Source organism: Pseudophryne corroboree, chromosome 3 (assembly GCF_028390025.1).
Source record: "Pseudophryne corroboree isolate aPseCor3 chromosome 3, aPseCor3.hap2, whole genome shotgun sequence".
Classification (NCBI taxonomy): domain Eukaryota; kingdom Metazoa; phylum Chordata; class Amphibia; order Anura; family Myobatrachidae; genus Pseudophryne; species Pseudophryne corroboree.
In genome coordinates, this window is record NC_086446.1 from 494,287,150 (window position 1) to 494,307,794 (window position 20,645).

A 20,645-nucleotide genomic window follows, 5' to 3' on the forward strand; every position below is an offset into this window, starting at 1 on the left:
TGGCCGGTCCAATTCCTACAAGCACACGGGTGGCTCATCAATTGGAAGAAATCCTCACTGGTCCCTGCTCAGAGCATGGTGCACCTGGGGGGATTACTGGACACGCACAACCAATGTTTGTTCTTGTCTCCAGAGAAGGTCCTGAAGCTTCAGGACAAGATAAGATGCTTCCTCTCTCGCCCACGAGTGTCGATACACTCGGCGATGCAAGTACTAGACCTCATGGTGTCGGCTTTCGACAAGGTAGAATGCGCTCAATTTCACTCTCGCCCTCTGCAGAAGCTAATCAATGCCAGGTGGGACGGCCTGCCTCATCGGATAAGGTCTCACATGATTTCCTTGACTCTGGAAGTTAGTCTGTCTCTGAGCTGGTGGCTCCAGGATCAACGATTGAGCAGGGGTCGTCCCTTCTGGATCTCCAACTGTGTCCTCCTAATGGCGGATGCCAGTCTGTGGGGTTGGGGCGCGGTGTTGGAGCAATACTCTCTTCAGGGTCGGTGGACCAGGGAGGAATCTCTCCTTCCGATCAAAATTCTGGAGTTGCGGCAGTGTTCAATGCTCTGAAACTGGCCCTGCCTCTGGTACAGAACAGGCCTGTTCAAGTACAGTCGGACAACGCCACCACGGTGGCGTACATAAATCATCAAAGCGGCATTGGAGACCGCATGGCAATGATGGAAGTGTCAAAGATTCTTCTATGGGCGAAACGCCATCTGCCAGCCATATCGGCAGTGTTCATTCCGGGGGTCCTCAACTGGGAAGCGGTCTTCCTCAGTCGTCAGGACGTACACGCCGGAGAGTGGAGCCTTCATCCAGAAGTATTTAAACTCCTAGTGGACAAGTAGGGCCTACCAGATGTAGACCTGATGGCGTCTCGACACAATCACAAGGTTCCTGTCTTTGGAGCAATAACAAGGGATCCTCAAGCAGCGTTCGTGGATGCACTGGCAATTCCATGGAACTTTCGGCTGATGTACGTGTTCCCTCCGGTGTCACTCCTGCCCAGGGTAATAAGGAAGTTCAAGCAAGAAGGAGGAATACTACTTCTAATCGCTCCAGCGTGGCCCAGCTGGCCCAGGCGGCATTGGTTCTCAGACCTGCAGGGTCTCTCTTCCGCAATGCCCAGACCTCCTCGTTCAGGGCCCTTGTGTATACCAGGATCTGACCCGACTGGCTTTGACGGCGTGGCTCTTGAAGCTTCACTCCTGAGGGCCAAAGGATTTTCTGAGATGGTCATTCAAACTATGTTGAAAGCCCGTAAACCAGCTTCAGCTCGGATTTATTATAGCGTCTGGAATTCTTACTTCACCTGGTGTGCGTCTAAGAATTACGATGTATACAAGTTCAGTACTGACAAACTTTTGGCTTTTCTGCACCAGGGCCTGGACTTAGGGGTTCGTCTGTCCTCCCTCAAGGTTCATATATCTGCCTTGTCGGTGTGGTTTCAGAGAATGATTGCGTCTCTTCCTGACATTCACACTTTCACTAAGGGTGTTTTACGGATTCAACCTCCCTATGTCTCTCTCCGGTGGCTCCATGGGATCTGTCTGTTGTTCTGAATGCCCTGCAAGAGTCTCCATTTGAGCCTCTTGAGTCTGTGGACCTTAAATGGCTTACGCTTAAGGTCTTATTTTTCTGGCTATTGCCTCTGCTAGACGGGTTTCAGACTTGGGTGCCTTGTCTTGTCGGTCACCCTTTCTGATTTTTCACCGTGACCGTGCAGTTCTTAGAACTCGCCCTGGTTATCTGCCTAAGGTGGTGTCATCTTTCCACCTTAACCAAGAGATTGTGGTTCTGGCCTTTATCTCGCCTGATTTGTCCTCCAAAGAGCGATCTTTGGATGTGGTACGGGCTCTCCATATCATTGTGAAGAGAACTGCCTCCCTTAGGAGATCTGATTCTCTCTTTGCCCTTTTTGATTTTCACAAAGGTAGCTGGCCTACAAATAAGCAGACCTTGGCCAAATGGATTAGAATGGTGATTGCACAAGCTTATGCGCAGGCTGGACTTCCAGCTCCTGCTGCTATTAATGCCCATTCTACTTAATCTGTTGGACCTTCTTGGGCGACCCGCCGTGGCGCGTCCCTTGAACAATTGTGCAAGGCGGCTACGTGGTCCTCAGTGAACATGTTCATCAGGTTCTATGCCTTTGATACCTCCGCCTTCCAGGATGCCTCCTTTTGACGCCGGGTTCTTGTTCCCGCTACAGTGCGTCCCCTCCCATGAGGAACTGCTTTAGGACATCCCCGATGTTACTCCCTGTGGAATCCCAGTGTACCCCACTGCAGAAAAGGAGATTTATGGTAAGACTTACCATGGTTAAATCTCTTTCTGCAAGGTACACTGGACTCCACAGGGCGCCCACCCTGATGCACTTAGCTTCTTTGGGTTTGTATTGCATTAGCCGCTGGTACCTTCTCCTGTCGTGAGAATGTGGTTCTATGTGGCTAACATCTACTGTCTCTTTTACCTGCTACTGCATTGGACTGGTTAACAAAACTGAGCTCCAGTGCCTGGAGTCGGAGATATAGAGGACACGGTGCAGTGCATCTTGGAACAGTCAAAGCTTTAGCCTGTTGGTGCCTCAAATCAAGATCCAACTCTACACCCCGATGTTATTCCCTGTGGAATCCAGTGTACCTCGCAGAAAGAGATTTAAGCATGGTAAGTCTTACCATAAATCTCCTTTTTTTCCTCTAAATTTGGTAGAATACGTTTAAAATATACAGTACTAACTGTACTTGTCCTTCCCATTACTTTCCCCTTGTCATGGAATTGTATAGCAGGGCTCCTTATACTTTCCCATTATGTACAGTAAGAAATCTTCTCACAGTGACTGTAGGAGGGGATCTCTGTCATCTTATCTGTGTTTATTACATTTCCTGTATTAAATGGTTTGTCAGTAGCTATGTGAATGACATTTGATTTCATATTAAACAGTTTAGCAGTCCGTACAGGGACTGTAGTAGGACATAACTTGTAATCATGTCTTTGTGACAGCATGAATGGCACTCCCCCCTCATTATCTTGTGTAGTAGCATTTTGACACTTTATTAATGTATTGCACAGTAGCAGAAGGAGAGCACTTACAAGAAATATGGTAATCAAATTATCATATAATTATTGTTATATGCGTCCATCCTGAACAGTAGTGGTGTAAAGCTGGGTACGCTCTGGCCGGTATATCATGAGCCTGTTGCAGGGTGTGTACCCCTGATATGGCATAGTTCACAGGCATATCGCGTTGGCTGTGCAGCACAACAGATGCCCGATATATCTGCAGATATATCAGGCCATCTGACTGTGTACGGGCTGTCTGACGCCCACTTGTACACTTGCTCCAGGGACCATATCTCAACTAGGCGGGCACATTTAAATGCCAGTTATGGTATCAGGAACTACACATCAGTAGGACGATTAGTAACTGTATGCACTTACCAATAGTCAGATAGGTTGGCAGATCATCCGAACCGCTGTTCAGTTGGTCAAGTGTGTACCCGGCATTAGGCAATATGTTAAGTAAAACTCTATGATAATCTTCCCATAATGTTTGGGTGGATCTACTATGTGTAATACAAACTTATACATTATTTATGAATAATATTTTATTATATTTTCAACATGAATGTATTTTCATTGATGGCATGTTTCTGTGTTGTCAGGCTTGTCTAGTTCATACTAATGAGACCATCAGAGTTCGTTACTTTATGGAAAAATTGCTGGAGAAGAAGAGGCCAGTAATGTTGGTCGGCAATGCTGGCACAGGAAAATCAGTGTTGGTTGGGGAAAAGCTATCTTCTTTAGATCCTGATGAGTATTTAATCAAGAATGTGCCATTCAACTATTACACCACATCAGCCATGCTACAAGGTAATGTGCAAACCGACTTACGAGTGTCTAACCCAACATTTGTTTATAGTATCATTTAGAGTCAGGGTGAATGCCCTGGCTTCCAACCACATAAGACAGTGGTAGCCAAACTGATCACACCGGTACTCCCAAGACTCGGGAAGCCTCCGTTAACTGGCAGAGACTGATTCTGGTAGCAGTATTTGAAGGTGTGAGTGGAATCAGCCTACCGTAAACAGCAAACAAATGTGCAGCGCTGATGTTTGCTTGCGTTCAGTTGAATCTGATACTGTAGCTTGTGTACTACGATCTGGATCCACAGATAGAGTGGAAAACATCAGCTGTTAGGGGTCTCTGTAGACTGAATTTGCCCTCCGCTAACCTAGGGTCTCCACCTTGCGTTTCCTTTACCCATGTACCTTATCTGGAATCTGAGTACCTCAGAGTCCAAGAACACTGCTATGTATGGGGTGTCAGGAATACATAAAGTAGATCTGCAGTCAAACTATTGTGAAATTTGCAGGGACAACTTGCAAATGTAAAAAAGCAATAAAACCCAAAATAGAATGCAGTAATGTGTGTCACTGAGCTAAATAACTGTAATTGTACTTGACTAGGGTAAACTAAAACTTCTCTGTGTGCTACCAGTCCCATTATTGATAATGACTTGAAATTATACTGCACTACCCTGCAGCAATATAGAAGGCTGAAATTTTGGAATGCCAGACTTTTTAATACTGTTTCTTAATGCACCATATAGTTTAGATGATTAAGACAGGGATATGGCAGAGTAAGAAATAGAAGAGAAATTACTTTTATTGTTTGATTATTATTATTTTCTATATGATGGAATTTTCATCTATATATCTGCACCATTTTAAGTACTGTCTAAGGACCATGGTAGTAGTACTGTCTAAAGAAGGCCAAAAAGAGGGTGTGGTCTCAATGCAAGGGGCGTGGCCTTGTAGGAAAAGACTACCTTATTTTGTTGCAGTTGCAACCTTAGTTGCAGATTTGCAACTTGCACACCCACACAGTGGCCCTCATTCCGAGTTGTTCGCTCGCTAGCTGCTTTTAGCAGCATTGCACACGCTAGGCCGCCGCCCTCTGGGAGTGTATCTTAGCATAGCAGAATTGCGAACGAAAGATTAGCAGATTTGCAAATTGAAAATTCTTAGCAGTTTCTGAGTAGCTCCAGACTTACTCAGCCATTGCGACCAGCTCAGTCAGTTTCGTTCCTGGTTTGACGTCACAAACACACCCAGCATTCGCCCAGACACTCCCCCGTTTCTTCAGACACTCCCGCCTTTTTCCCAGAAACGCCAGCGTTTTTTCGCACACTCCCATAAAACGGCCAGTTTCCGCCCAGAAACACCCACTTCCTGTCAATCACACTCCGATCAGCAGAACGATAAAAAATCCTTGTTATGCCGTGAGTAAAATACCTAACTTTTGAGTAAAATAACTAAACGCATGCGCTCTGCGAACCTAGCGCATGCGCAGTAAGCGACTAATCGCAATATAGCGAAACTCGGCAACGAGCGAACAACTCGGAATGAGGGCCATTGGGGGTAATTCTAAGTTGATCGCAGCAGGAATTTTGTTAGCAGTTGGGCAAAACCATGTGCACTGCAGGGGAGGCAGATATAACATGTGCAGAGAGAGTTAGATTTGGGTGGGTTATTTTGTTTCTGTGCAGGGTAAATACTGGCTGCTTTATTTTTACACTGCAATTTAGATTGCAGATTGAACACACCACACCCAAATCTAACTCTCTCTGCATATGTTATATCTGCCTCCCCTGCAGTGCACATGGGCCCTCATTCCGAGTTGTTCGCTCGCAAGCTGCTTTTAGCAGCATTGCACACGCTAAGCCGCCGCCTACTGGGAGTGAATCTTAGCTTAGCAAAATTGCGAACGAAAGATTCGCAATATTGCGAAAAGTCTTCTCTGTGCAGTTTCTGAGTAGCTCGAGACTTACTCTTCCAGTGCGATCAGTTCAGTGCTTGTCGTTCCTGGTTTGACGTCACAAACACACCCAGTGTTCGCCCAGACACTCCTCCGTTTCTCCAGCCACTCCCGCGTTTTTCCCAGAAACGGTAGCGTTTTTTCACACACACCCATAAAACGGCCAGTTTCCGCCCAGAAACACCCACTTCCTGTCAATCACATTACGATCACCAGAACAAAGAAAAAACCTCGTAATGCCGTGAGTAAAATACCAAACTTCATAGCAAATTTACTTGGCGCAGTCGCAGTGCGAACATTGCGCATGCGCAAATGGCAAAAAAAGGTTAGAAGAGCCGTCCCGTGCGCAAAACAGCTGCTAGTCAGTGTGACACTTCTTAGAGGTATCCCTTTTAACCTCCACCAAGAACAACAATAGCAAACAAAAGATTGAAGTAAACACTTAACCAGCGCTTTTCCAGAATCCCATATGGTAGTTCATTCGCATTAACCCTTTTTCATTTAGGGTATACAAGATATGTAAAGAGAAAAGATGGAATATAGTGTAACACTGTTTTAATTGACACACAATACAGACAAACAATAATGGAACTGATTCTATATTGAATCACAAAATACAGTGTATGGCATAAAAATTCCTTTGCAAGGAGGCAGGCTTATTTAACAGCGGGTAATTACCGGATCAAATTGAACTGAGTTTAAACAGTTCAAAAGACGCTCAGAACATAGGATCACACGGTATCCCTCCTCACGGATCGTCAGGGCTTCCAGCAATGTTCCTGTAAATCCCGGATTGAATCGCCTCCTCCTCCACCCAAGGAATGACCACCATGGTTTTGCCCAACTGCTAACAAAATTCCTGCTGCTATCAACTCAGAATTACCCCCATTGGCTACCACAGAATAATAAAATCCTGATTCATGCTTCTTTCCTTCTTAGAGTAATGCCCCTTACACATTATGCCACACACCATAATGCCCCTTACACATTATGCCACACACCATAATGCCCCTTACACATTATGCCACACACCATAATGCCCATTACACATTATGCCACACACCATAATGCCCATTAAACAATATACCACACACCATAATGCCCATTACACATTATGCTACACATTGTAATGCCCATTACACGATATTCCACACACCATACTGTTCATTACACATTATTCCACACACTGAAATGCCCATTACACAATAATCCCCACATGGTAATGCCCATTACACAATATCCATACACTGTAATGCCCATTATACATTATGGCACACACCGTAATTCCCATTAAACAATATGCCACACACCGTAATGCCCATTACACAATATGCCACACACTGTAATGCCCATTATACATTATGCCACACACAATTATGCCCATGACACGATTTTATGCCCCACACACAATAATGCCCCTTACAAATTATGCCCCACACTAAGGCTTCTAATTACCTACTTTTAAATTACCTGCTCGTTGTCAGGGGTCTCATGCTCATTCTCAGGGGTTTCATGCTCACCCACCATAGTCGTTGCCAGGGGTTTCATGCTCTGGGTTCCATGCTCATTGCCAAGGGTGTCATGCTCATTGTCAGGGGTTTCATGGTAGAACATTCAGCTTTGTACCTCTTTTCTTGCCGGCGCCAGCATTCCCAGCACTACTGGGTAGCGCTATATGGTCTGACAGTGCATGACCCCCGGGTCTGCTGCAGGTGCTCTTCTCATACACATCATGCCCGCCCGCCATAACCATTACTCCTCATGAACAGACAGAAGCTTCGCTCCACCCTCACCTCTTGCTGATTGGGCGCCACTCGCTGCTGCAGGAGCGTCAGTCAGCACTATTGGCTATACTATATCTGGGTTTAGTATGAAATACCTACAATCAAACTCCCGATGGTCAGAATCCAGACAAGGTCAAAACACTGACATTTAAAATACCGACAAGGTCATTGTATTCCCCCTCCAGGTCCACTGATATAGTAAAATATGAACAAGTCAGTTTCAATGAAAATATTTGTTGACTTTTTGACCTGTCAACATTTTAAATGCCGGTATTTTGACCATGTCGGTAATTTAAATGTCAGGATTCTGTTTGTAGGTAAATTGACCGCATCCCCTATATCTCTGCGGGAGGTGGGAGTGCTGGCTCAGCGTCAGACAAGCCAGTCAGCGCCGGCACCCCAAATCCACTGCTGGGTCTGCGAGGGCTATTTCTACACTGCTGAACATAGGGTTAATTACAGAGGTACTCATTTAACACAGTACAAAATGGCAGCAAAGTTTGCAGCAACTGGCAGCAGTCAGATGAGTTGGCCAGATGAAAGTATTCCTTCCTAAAGATGGGAACACACTAACCGATATTTTGCGCAATCTTGATACTTTCAGAAATGGCAGATATCAAGCCTTATTGTAAACTTTTAATTATTATTATTATTATTATTACATTTTATTTATAGGGCGCCACAAGTGTTTCGCAGCGCCGTACAAAGGACAGTACAGGGAGACAAAACTTAGCATAACCGTAAATAAATAACAAAAATGGAGTGCAGGTAACAAAGAGCAACACAATTCTCAAAACATAATTCAGCTTAGATGTAAGTAGCGAAGGAGTAATCATTGTACTACTTGGGGCTGGCGGCCATAGATAGAGATGAGCCTTTACCAGCAGGAGAGAAAGCAGGTAAAGATGGTCGCTGAGTGAAAAGTGTCAAGAAGAGGGTTTAGACAAGAGGAAAGAGGGCCCTGCTCTGTAGAGCTAACAATCTAGTGGGGAGGGGCAACAGACAGATGACATGAGGTGCAAGCAGGTAGAAGCCTGATGGTGGTATGCGAGCAAAGCAGAGATGTCCAAGGCATGGGGCAGGGGGATGGAGGAGCAGCCTAAGGACTAGGTTATGCATTGGAGGGGTACGCTTTGATGAATAGGTGGGTTTTCAATGCCCGTTTGAAGCTTTGCAAGGTTGGGGAGAGTCTAATGGAGCGGGGGAGCGCATTCCACTGAAGAGGTGCAGCACGGGCAAAATCCTGAACTCGTGCATGGGAAGCAGTGACCAAGGCAGAGGAGAGGCGACGGTCATCAGCCGACCGTAGTGGGCGGGAGGGAGTATGAAGGGAGAGGAGGTTGGAGATGTAGGGAGCAGTGGAATTAGAGATGGCCTTGTATGTGAGGGTGAGGAGTTTGAAGAGGATTCTGTAGGGGAATGGGAGCCAGTGTAGATTTTGTTGAAGGGGAGTGGCAGAAGTGGAGCGGTGGGAAAGGAAGATGAGCCTAGCTGCAGAGTTGAGGACAGATTGGAGGGGAGCGATGTGGGAGCAAGTGAGGCCAGTGAGGAGCACATTGCAGTAGTCAAGTCGTGAGATGACCAGTGAGTGGATGATAAGTTTAGTTGCACTCTGGGAGAGAAATGGCCTGATGCGAGCAATGTTGCGTAGCTGGAACCGACAAGATTGCGCCAGAGCTTGGATGTCGGGTGCAAAGGAGAGGGAGGAGTCAAGAGTTTAATCTGACTCTTTTTGCACCTACAGTACCACGTGCACTTAGACACTGAGAGCTGCATTTGTAAGCACACTTTGTCCAATGTAAAAGAAATATTTAACACGCAGTGTCTCATTTAATATAGAATCCCATCAATTAATTAAAGCCATCTATGATGCTAAATTAAGCAGTATTAGGTAAAGAAAATGTTTAATGTAAGGAAAGGCGGTGATAATAACAGTAGGAGATCGAATTTACATGTGACATTTACACCTTTGCACAGTGTGCATCTTCTTCACAAAACATGATGCATAGGTGTCTCAAGAGAGCAAAGAGTAGGTTTGCACTTTGGGGGTAATTCCAAGTTGATCGCAGCAGGAAATTTTTTAGCAGTTGGGCAAAACCATGTGCACTGCAGGGGAGGCAGATATAACATACCTCCCAACTTTGTCCAGTTGGCAAGAGGGACACACGCGCGGCGAAAAGGAGATGTGGCCTATGAAAAAGGGGGCGTGGTTTCACGTTCGCGAGCCACGCCCCGTTTTCGTCACTGAGGGGGCATGCCCAGGGCACTGTGAGCCGCTGGCATGCCCCCTCTCCCTCTGTCCCCCTATGACCCTCCTCCAAGCCAGTTAGATTTTTGTGCCCGGCCGAGAAGGGTGCAATCTAGGTGGCTCTCCTAAAGAGCTGCTTAGAGAAAGTTTAGCTTAGGTTTTTTATTTTACAGTGAATCCTGCTGGCAACAGGATCACTGCAACGAGGGACTTAGGGGAGAAGAAGTGAACTCACCTGCGTGCAGGATGGATTGGCTTCTTGGCTACTGGACATCAGCTCCAGAGGGACGATCACAGGTACAGCCTGGATGGTCACCGGAGCCTCGCCGCCGGCCCCCTTGCAGATGCTGAAACATGAAGAGGTCCAGAATCGGCGGCAGAAGACTCCTCAGTCTTCTAAAGGTAGCGCACAGCACTGCAGCTGTGCGCCATTTTCCTCTCAGCACACTTCACACGGCAGTCACTGAGGGTGCAGGGCGCTGGGAGGGGAGCGCCCTGGGAGGCAAATGAAAACCTATTTGGCTAAAAAAAATACCTCACATATAGCCTCCGGGGCTATATGGAGATATTTAACCCCTGCCAGAATACACTAAAGAGCGGGAGACGAGCCCGCCGGAAAAGGGGCGGGGCCTATCTCCTCAGCACACAGCGCCATTTTCCTTACACAGCTCCGCTGGTCAGGACGGCTCCCAGGTCTCTCCCCTGCACTGCACTACAGAAACAGGGTAAAACAAGAGAGGGGGGGCAAAATAGTGGCAAAAATTATATTATAAAAGCAGCTATACAGGGAGCACTTATTATAAGGCTATCCCTGTCATATATAGCGCTTTTGGTGTGTGCTGGCAAACTCTCCCTCTGTCTCCCCAAAGGGCTAGTGGGGTCCTGTCTTCGTTAAGAGCATTCCCTGTGTGTCTGCTGTGTGTCGGTACGTGTGTGTCGACATGTATGAGGACGATATTGGTGTGGAGGCGGAGCAATTGCCAAATATGGGGATGTCACCTCCTAGGGGGTCGACACCAGAATGGATGCCTTTATTTATGGAATTACGGGATAGTGTCAACACGCTAAAGCAGTCGTTTGTCGACATGAGACGGCCGGACAATCAGTTAGTGCCTGTCCAGGCGCCTCAAACACCGTCAGGGGCTGTAAAACGCCCTTTGCCTCAGTCGGTCGACACAGACCCAGACACAGGCACTGATTCCAGTGGCGACGGTGACGAATCAACCGTATTTTCCAGTAGGGCCACACGTTATATGATTTTGGCAATGAAGGAGGCGTTACATTTAGCTGATACTACTGGTACCACTAAACAGGGTATTATGTGGGGTGTGAAAAAACTACCTATAGTTTTTCCTGAATCAGAAGAACTAAATGATGTATGTGATGAAGCGTGGGTTGCCCCCGATAAAAAGATGCTAATTTCAAAGAAGTTATTAGCTTTATACCCTTTCCCGTCAGAGGTTAGGGCGCGCTGGGAAACACCTCCTAGGGTGGATAAGGCGCTCACACGCTTATCTAAACAAGTGGCGTTACCCTCTCCTGAGACGGCCGCACTTAAAGATCCAACAGATAGGAGGATGGAAAATATCCAAAAAAGTATATACACACATACAGGTGTTATACTACGACCAGCTATAGCGTCAGCCTGGATGTGCAGTGCTGGAGTAGTTTGGTCAGAGTCCCTGATTGAAAATATTGATACCCTGGATAGGGACAATGTTTTACTGTCTTTAGAGCAAATAAAGGATGCATTTCTTTATATGCGTGATGCACAGAGGGATATCTGCACACTGGCATCACGGGTAAGTGCTATGTCCATTTCGGCCAGAAGAAGTTTATGGACGCGACAGTGGTCAGGCGATGCGGACTCAAAACGGCATATGGAAGTTTTGCCGTATAAAGGGGAGGAGTTATTTGGAGTCGGTCTATCAGATTTGGTGGCCACGGCTACAGCCGGGAAATCCACCTTTTTACCTCAAGCTACTCCCCAACAGAAAAAGACACCGACTTTTCAACCGCAGTCCTTTCGTTCCTTTAAAAACAAGAGAGCAAAGGGATATTCATATCTGCCACGAGGCAGAGGAAGGGGGAAGAGACACCAACAGGCAGCTCCTTCCCAGGAACAGAAGCCCTCCCCCGCTTCTACAAAAGCCTCAGCATGACGCTGGGGCTTCTCAAGCGGACTCGGGGGCGGTGGGCGGTCGTCTCAAGCATTTCAGCGCGCAGTGGGCTCACTCGCAGGTAGATCCCTGGATCCTGCAGATAATATCTCAGGGGTACAGGTTGGAACTAGAGACAGATCCGCCTCGCCGTTTCCTGAAGTCTGCTTTACCAACGTCCCCCTCCGAAAGGGAGACGGTTTTGGAAGCCATTCACAAGCTGTACTCTCAGCAGGTGATAGTCAAGGTACCTCTTCTACAACAGGGAAAGGGGTATTATTCCACTCTATTTGTGGTACCGAAGCCGGACGGCTCGGTAAGACCTATTCTAAATCTGAAGTCCTTGAACCTGTACATAAAGAAGTTCAAGTTCAAAATGGAGTCACTCAGAGCAGTGATAGCGAACCTGGAAGAAGGGGACTTTATGGTGTCCTTGGACATCAAGGATGCGTACCTCCACGTTCCAATTTACCCCTCACACCAGGGGTACCTCAGGTTCGTTGTACAAAACTGTCACTATCAGTTTCAGACGCTGCCGTTCGGATTGTCCACGGCACCTCGGGTCTTTACAAAGGTAATGGCCGAGATGATGATTCTTCTTCGAAGAAAAGGCGTATTAATTATCCCATACTTGGACGATCTCCTAATAAGGGCAAGGTCCAGAGAACAGCTAGAGAGGGGATTAGCACTGTCTCAAGAAGTGCTAAAACAACACGGCTGGATTCTGAATATTCCAAAATCCCAGTTAATGCCGACAACTCGTCTGCTGTTCCTAGGGATGATTCTGGACACGGTTCAGAAAAAGGTTTTTCTCCCGGAGGAAAAAGCCAAGGAGTTGTCCGAGCTTGTCAGGAACCTCCTAAAACCAGGAAAGGTGTCTGTACATCAATGCACAAGAGTCCTGGGAAAAATGGTGGCTTCTTACGAAGCAATTCCATTCGGCAGATTCCATGCACGAATTTTCCAGAGGGATCTGTTAGACAAATGGTCAGGGTCGCATCTTCAGATGCACCAGCGGATAACCCTGTCTCCAAGGACAAGGGTATCTCTTCTGTGGTGGTTGCAGAGTGCTCATCTATTGGAGGGCCGCAGATTCGGCATACAGGATTGGATCCTGGTGACCACGGACGCCAGCCTGAGAGGCTGGGGAGCAGTCACACAAGGAAGAAACTTCCAGGGAGTGTGGACGAGCCTGGAAACGTCTCTTCACATAAACATTCTGGAACTAAGAGCAATCTACAATGCTCTAAGCCAGGCAGAACCTCTGCTTCAAGGAAAACCGGTGTTGATCCAGTCGGACAACATCACGGCAGTCGCCCATGTGAACAGACAGGGCGGCACAAGAAGCAGGAGTGCAATGGCAGAAGCTGCAAGGATTCTTCGCTGGGCAGAGAATCATGTGATAGCACTGTCAGCAGTGTTCATCCCGGGAGTGGACAACTGGGAAGCAGACTTCCTCAGCAGACACGACCTTCACCCGGGAGAGTGGGGACTTCATCCGGAAGTCTTCCACATGCTGGTAACCCGTTGGGAAAGACCAATGGTGGACATGATGGCGTCTCGCCTCAACAAAAAACTGGACAGGTATTGCGCCAGGTCAAGAGATCCGCAGGCAATAGCTGTGGACGCGCTGGTAACGCCTTGGGTGTACCAGTCGGTGTATGTGTTTCCTCCTCTGCCTCTCATACCAAAAGTATTGAGAATTATACGGCAAAGAGGCGTAAGAACGATACTAGTGGTTCCGGATTGGCCAAGAAGGACTTGGTACCCGGAACTTCAAGAGATGATCACGGAAGATCCGTGGCCTCTACCTCTAAGGAGGGACTTGCTTCAGCAGGGTCCCTGTCTGTTTCAAGACTTACCGCGGCTGCGTTTGACGGCATGGCGGTTGAACGCCGGATCCTAAAGGAAAAAGGCATGCCGGAAGAAGTCATTCCTACTTTGATTAAAGCAAGGAAGGAAGTAACCGTGCAACACTATCACCGCATTTGGCGAAGATATGTTGCGTGGTGCGAGGATCGGAGTGCTCCGACGGAGGAATTTCAACTGGGTCGATTCCTACATTTCCTGCAATCAGGATTGTCTATGGGTCTCAAATTGGGATCTATTAAGGTTCAAATTTCGGCCCTGTCGATTTTCTTTCAAAAAGAATTGGCTTCAGTTCCTGAAGTCCAGACTTTTGTTAAGGGAGTGCTGCATATACAGCCTCCTGTGGTGCCTCCAGTGGCACCGTGGGATCTCAATGTGGTTTTGGAATTTCTAAAATCTCATTGGTTTGAACCACTAAAAAAGGTGGATTTAAAATATCTCACATGGAAAGTGACCATGTTACTAGCCCTGGCTTCGGCCAGGAGAGTGTCAGAACTGGCAGCTTTATCTTACAAAAGCCCATATCTGATTTTCCATTCTGACAGGGCAGAACTGCGGACTCGTCCGCATTTTCTCCCTAAGGTGGTGTCAGCATTTCATCTGAACCAGCCTATTGTAGTGCCTGCGGCTACAAGTGACTTGGAGGACTCCAAGTTACTGGACGTTGTCAGAGCATTAAAAATATATATTGCAAGGACAGCTGGAGTCAGAAAATCTGACTCGTTGTTTATATTGTATGCACCCAACAAGATGGGTGCTCCTGCGTCTAAGCAGACGATTGCTCGTTGGATCTGTAGCACAATCCAACTTGCACATTCTGTGGCAGGCCTGCCACAGCCTAAATCTGTAAAGGCCCACTCCACAAGGAAGGTGGGCTCATCTTGGGCGGCTGCCCGAGGGGTCTCGGCATTACAACTTTGCCGAGCAGCTACGTGGTCAGGGGAGAACACGTTTGTAAAATTTTACAAATTTGATACTCTGGCTAAGGAGGACCTGGAGTTCTCTCATTCGGTGCTGCAGAGTCATCCGCACTCTCCCGCCCGTTTGGGAGCTTTGGTATAATCCCCATGGTCCTTTCAGGAACCCCAGCATCCACTAGGACGATAGAGAAAATAAGAATTTACTTACCGATAATTCTATTTCTCGGAGTCCGTAGTGGATGCTGGGCGCCCATCCCAAGTGCGGATTATCTGCAATAATTGTACATAGTTATTGTTAACTAATTCGGGTTATTGTTAAGAAGCCATCTTTCAGAGGCTCCTCTGTTATCATACTGTTAACTGGTTTTGATCACAAGTTGTACGGTGTGATTGGTGTGGCTGGTATGAGTCTTACCCGGGATTCAAAATTCCTCCCTTATTGTGTACGCTTGTCCGGGCACAGTACCTAACTGGCTTGGAGGAGGGTCATAGGGGGAGGAGCCAGTGCACACCACCTGATCGGAAAGCTTTACTTTTGTGCCCTGTCTCCTGCGGAGCCGCTATTCCCCATGGTCCTTTCAGGAACCCCAGCATCCACTACGGACTCCGAGAAATAGAATTATCGGTAAGTAAATTCTTATTTTACCCTCCACAGAAATAAAATAACCCACCCAAATCTAACTCTTTCTGCACATGTTATATCTGCCTCCCCTGCAGTGCACATGGTTTTGCCCAACTGCTAAAAAATTTCCTGCTGCGATCAACTTGGAATTACCCCCATTGTTGTGTGCTAGGAAGACCATCTCTGCAACCTGGTGCAAAATCACAATGATTTGTGCTGCACATCAAGTGCAAGTTGTAAATGAGCTGCAGTATTGTGAATGCAGCACTCAATATGTACACTGGAGGGCAGTGTTATAACATAGTTTTTATTGTAATGAATTATATATATATATATATATATATATATTTGTAGTGACAGGTGACAGAATCTTAATGTATAATGTGTGTTTGTTATTAAATAGTGTCCAGACGCTGTGACCCATATCTTGCCTTGTTCAGCTCTTTCCTGCTTATATACTATTTTCAGTTATCCAAATCATTGGTGTTCTCCACACATGTTCTCTTGTCTGAAGTCCACACCAGCATGTTATCTTAGTGAACATGTCATGTTTATATTGTGTGTGCAGTTCATTTGTGCTCTTGTCACCAGTTTTGTTGTCTTGTTAGTTTTATTGCGTAATGGCCTATGTGAGCAAATACAACCGAAAAAGAAGACCTGGTCCTCTGATTTCATTTTATTGCTTTACTGCATAAAGCCTTGTGAACTATGGGGGTTATTCAGGTTTGTTAGCCAACCAAAATAATTAACATTTGGGCTGATGTAACATGTGCAGAGAGAGTTAGATTTGGGTGGGTTATATGGTTTCTGTGCAGGGTAAATAATGGCTGCTTTATTTCTACACTGCAATTTAGATTTCAGTTTTGCACACACCCCACCCAAATCTAACTCTCTCTGCCCATGTTACATCTGCCCCGCCTGCAGTACAACATGGTTTTGCCAAATTGCTAAACTTTTTTGTTTGCTAACAAACCTGAATAAGGCCCTATGTACTGTAGATAGCCAAAACAAATCAGGCTTTACCAAAGAGAGAGGATGTTAAATCCAGAGTGAGTTACCTGTGCTGTGCTCTCTCGAGCAGGCTCCTCTTATTTGTACAGCAGGAGAGCTTTGAGGTGTAGGAATATACAGCTGATGAATTAGCTCTATGTGCTGACACTTGACAGTCAAACATGTCTCACAGGCCTGCAGTATTCTTACTCCTGGGTAAAGGTGTAGCTAGGTGCCATGGTGTCCGGAGCAAAAGTATGTTTAACTTTCGGCGCCCCCTCCCCTGTACTGAATTGGGTGCATGTTACATTTGAAAAGAAAAAATATTTAAAAATACTAAATTGGTGACAGGGACAGTTCTAGACCTTGTGGAGCTCAGGGTAAAAGTTTTCTTTGGACGCCCCCATGTTTAAAATAGGGACAGTGCGCAACAAAGGCGCGCAACAAAAATATAGGGGCATGGCTTCATGAGGAAGGGGTGTGGCCACAAAATAGTACAAACTCACATTACACTGCACAGAATTGTCTGTTATTCACATTACACCGTACAGTATTGTCTGTTATTCACATTACACCACATAGTAGTACCCCTTATACACTTTACGCCACAGTGGAGCCGCTTATACTCTTTATGCCACACAGTACAACAATACATGTTACTCTGCAGCTACTAATGCAGAGAGAGGTGCTGTTGCAGCCAGGTCAGAGAGAGGTGCTGCAGAAGCTGGGGCAGAAAGAGGTGCTGCTGCAGCAGTTGGGACAGAGAGAGTTGCTGGGGCAGAAAGAGGTGATGCAGCAGTAGGGGCAGAGAGTGGTGTAGCAGGATAGAAGTAACCCTGCTTCACAGCTACAAGCAGACAGTGAGACACATAAAGAGGGCGGGCAGAGCTGCGGCATGTGCCGGCTGTTAGTGTCTCTTGCCCTGTTCCCTACCTAGACTCTGATTCCAAGTCAGTGTGTGCCCCCTCTGCTTCTCCTGCTCTGCGGCTGCCTGTACAATGGCCCGTGGTTTAGCAGGTAGAGAGACGGGGCAGGCAGCGGTGCGCCCTCTAACTTTTCCGGCGCTCCACTGGAGCCACCCTCGCTACACCCCTGCTCCTGGGCAGGTATATTCACACAGATGGAAGCAGTCTTCTCTGGAAGAAGACTGCTGGAGAGAGCACAAAGCACACAAAGAGCATACCTCCCAACTGTCCCGATTTCAGCTGGACTGTCCTGCTGTTCCTCCCGCAGGTCAAAGTGCAAAGTGACCCAGGAAGGGGGAGGAAGGCATCTATTCAATTCTGGGAGAAGAGCAGGGGTCTGCTCAGGGAGCGCTGGGCACGCCCCCAAAATGCCAAAAATGGGTCCATGATGCTCGGCCATGCCCACTCGACTGAGGCCACACCCTCCCACATTAAGCCACGCCCCATTTACGAGTCCCGTGCGTCAAAGTTGGGAGGTATGGAAGAGCACAATAAATTTAAAAGTCTTCCATAAGTTAGCAGGACCTACGTAGTGTACAAGGTTATATGCAGTGAAATATTACAAAATATATATTAGACTTTAGAACTTTATGACAAGCCTTATTTAAAATGACTGTTTCTATATGCTTCAGTCGGTATCCGGACTTTGGGTTGACACCCATTAGGTCGACACCTATTGGTCTACACTAGAAATAGGTCGACATGACTATTAGGTCGACTTGAACAAGGTCGACATGCAAAAAGGTCGACATGATTTTTTTCTTTTTTTGAACTTTTTCATACTTTACGATCCACGTGGACTACGATTGTGAACGGTAACCTGTGCCGAGCGCAGTGGTAGCGGAGCGAGGCACCTTGCCCGAAGCATGGTGAGTAAAGCGAGCCATGCGCGGGGACACGGTGCACTAATTGGGGTTCCCGGTCACTTTACGAGAATAACGACACCCAAAAAACATGAAAATCTCGTGTTTACTTTTTTCATGTCGACCTAATGGCCGTGTCGACCTAGCCATTGTCGACCAATAGGTGTCGACACTGAGTCCCATACCCGCTTCAGTCACATACCTCACTATATAATACACATGGGTAATATAGAAATAAGCTGTAGCCCTTGTAAAACTATGGGGGTCATTCAGACCCGATCGCACGCTGCAGTTGTTCGCAGCACAGCGATCGGGTCGGGACTGCGCATGCGCCAGCACCGCAGTGCGCCGGCGCATGCCAGATGGCCTGATTGACAGGCAGAGGCGGTCGCTGGGTGGGAGGGGGCAGCACGGCGGCATCCGGCCGTCATTTTTGGGGCGTGGTCCGGCCAACGCAGACGTGGCCGGACTGCGCGGGGGACGGGCCTCAGCAGCTGCATGACGTCACACGCAGCTGCTGCAACCCGGGGCAGCAACGAGTAACTTCCGGCCAACCGCAGGAGCTGTGCTGGCTGGGAGTTACTCTTCAAGTATAAAAGCATCACCGCTGTGCGATGCTTTTGTACTTGTGTGGGGGGGGAGCCGGACTGACATGCGGGGCGGACTAGCCTTGTGCTGTGTGACCTCCGCATGTCTGGGAAGATGATTGTAGCTGTGCTAAATTTAGCATAGCTACGATCAAGTCGGAATGACCCCCTATATATCTCCTTGCACCCTTGCACTTACAGCATGATGGGACTTATGGTTCCACATCAACTTTTGAGCCACAACTTACTAAAGCTTGGTTGCACTGCAGTAGAGTTTGACATGAGTTGATACAATAAGAAGGTGTCCCCTTGTTTTTAATTTACACTACTACATTGACAATAGTAAAATAATTACTGCCTGCTGCTTTATGCTAGCACAGCATTTAGAGCTCTTTCCCACACATGCTGGGAATTTCCAGTGGGAAAATGGTATAAAAAAAAAAAGCATGAAAACCAACGCTCGTTACAAACTCATTTTAGTGATACTTTCTTAATAACAGGTTGTACTGATTTTAAAATGCTACAATGCTCCAGTGGGAACAACCACATAAGAAAAAAAATTTGCCCATGATATTACACACCTTTGTTGTTGGAATGGATTTGCAAGTGCATAATGATGCCCTGAGTCTCCCTGGGGCCACCCATCTCCAGAAATGGTGTATCCCCACTGCTGCATCCATCTTCTTTTCATGTACTTTAGCTAAAAAAACTCATTAACATTAACTAAGTACGTGGGTTGCCTACATCACGAATGATTTACTGAGAGTAATGGCATTGTTTTAATAAAGTAAAAAAAAAAAAATCCAACAATCTTTGCTACCTATATATTGTAGTGTATTGGCATTTTGTTTAAATGATTAAAGAAACATGGTTTTTGCAAACACCCTATGATTTTAAGCGTTGCTATATTTTCAAACTGACTTGATTGACGTGAGCAGAAATCTCCTGCTCACATACAGTATGGTTAGATTAGAAACAACTTTAATATATTCGAGCAGAAGGCAGCAGACAAGGTTATAACAATAAATTGCAAATTCTCGTATTATTAGCTGAGGGATGGGAGTAAAAGGAAGGACAGAGTTAATTTGACAATATAATAAACATTAATATTTATTTTCTATCCTTGAACTGTACCTTCCTAGGCCTATAAGACAGACACAGCCTTGCATGTCATTCATACAGCTGTGTGTTCCTCATTTACAACCTTTTCCAAAAATGTAGGTTACTCTACCAAAGCAGGAACGTGCCACCTCCCAAATCTTCCTCAGCCTTTGCTTATTTTGCACTTTCTTGCAGCACCGTGGACAACCCAGGCTTGCTATTAGCTTAAATATGTTTTATAGGTCACTGGCAGACTTATAATAACTGCCTTAATTTAAAAGAGTGTGCTAGTGTCACTGGAACAACACTGTACACTCGAGAGGTACAGAAGGTCTGCTTTAAAGGAACAAGTTCAGTGAAAATAATTAGACTGAAATTGTTAAATAAACGGCAAAACTTCAACCGCAGTTTATTAAGAGCAAAACACAGACCGTTTAGAAAGGCCAGGAGTCAGCTTCTACTATCCCTGCAGGATTCTACATGTAGAAATGAAACTGGCCAGGCTGGTAGGCTTTGTCTAGTCTAGTAGTTGCACAACCGCTGGAGAGTTATTGCTTGCCCAGGCCTGGTCACACCAATTTGACTCATTATTGGGTAGGAGCTTGCATGAGATAATCACTATTACAGTAGTTTTATGTTGGAAACCAGAATCCAAATCCCAGATGAGACCTATTTTTCCATCTACAGTGTATTATAAACAAAAACATTAATTGCACTTCT

At 46.4% G+C, this 20,645-nt stretch overlaps 1 protein-coding gene across 7 annotated transcripts in view; it reads left to right on the forward strand.

Annotated features, from left to right (window-relative positions):
* DNAH9 (dynein axonemal heavy chain 9) overlaps window positions 1-20,645 on the forward strand; it is a 1,014,643-nt gene that overhangs the window by 606,695 nt on the left and 387,303 nt on the right. For all 7 annotated transcript variants that reach the window (XM_063960955.1, XM_063960958.1, XM_063960957.1 and 4 more), the window contains one exon: window positions 3,663-3,870. In XM_063960955.1, the coding sequence (XP_063817025.1) occupies window positions 3,663-3,870 (208 nt within the window). The remainder of the gene's footprint in view (window positions 1-3,662; window positions 3,871-20,645) is intronic.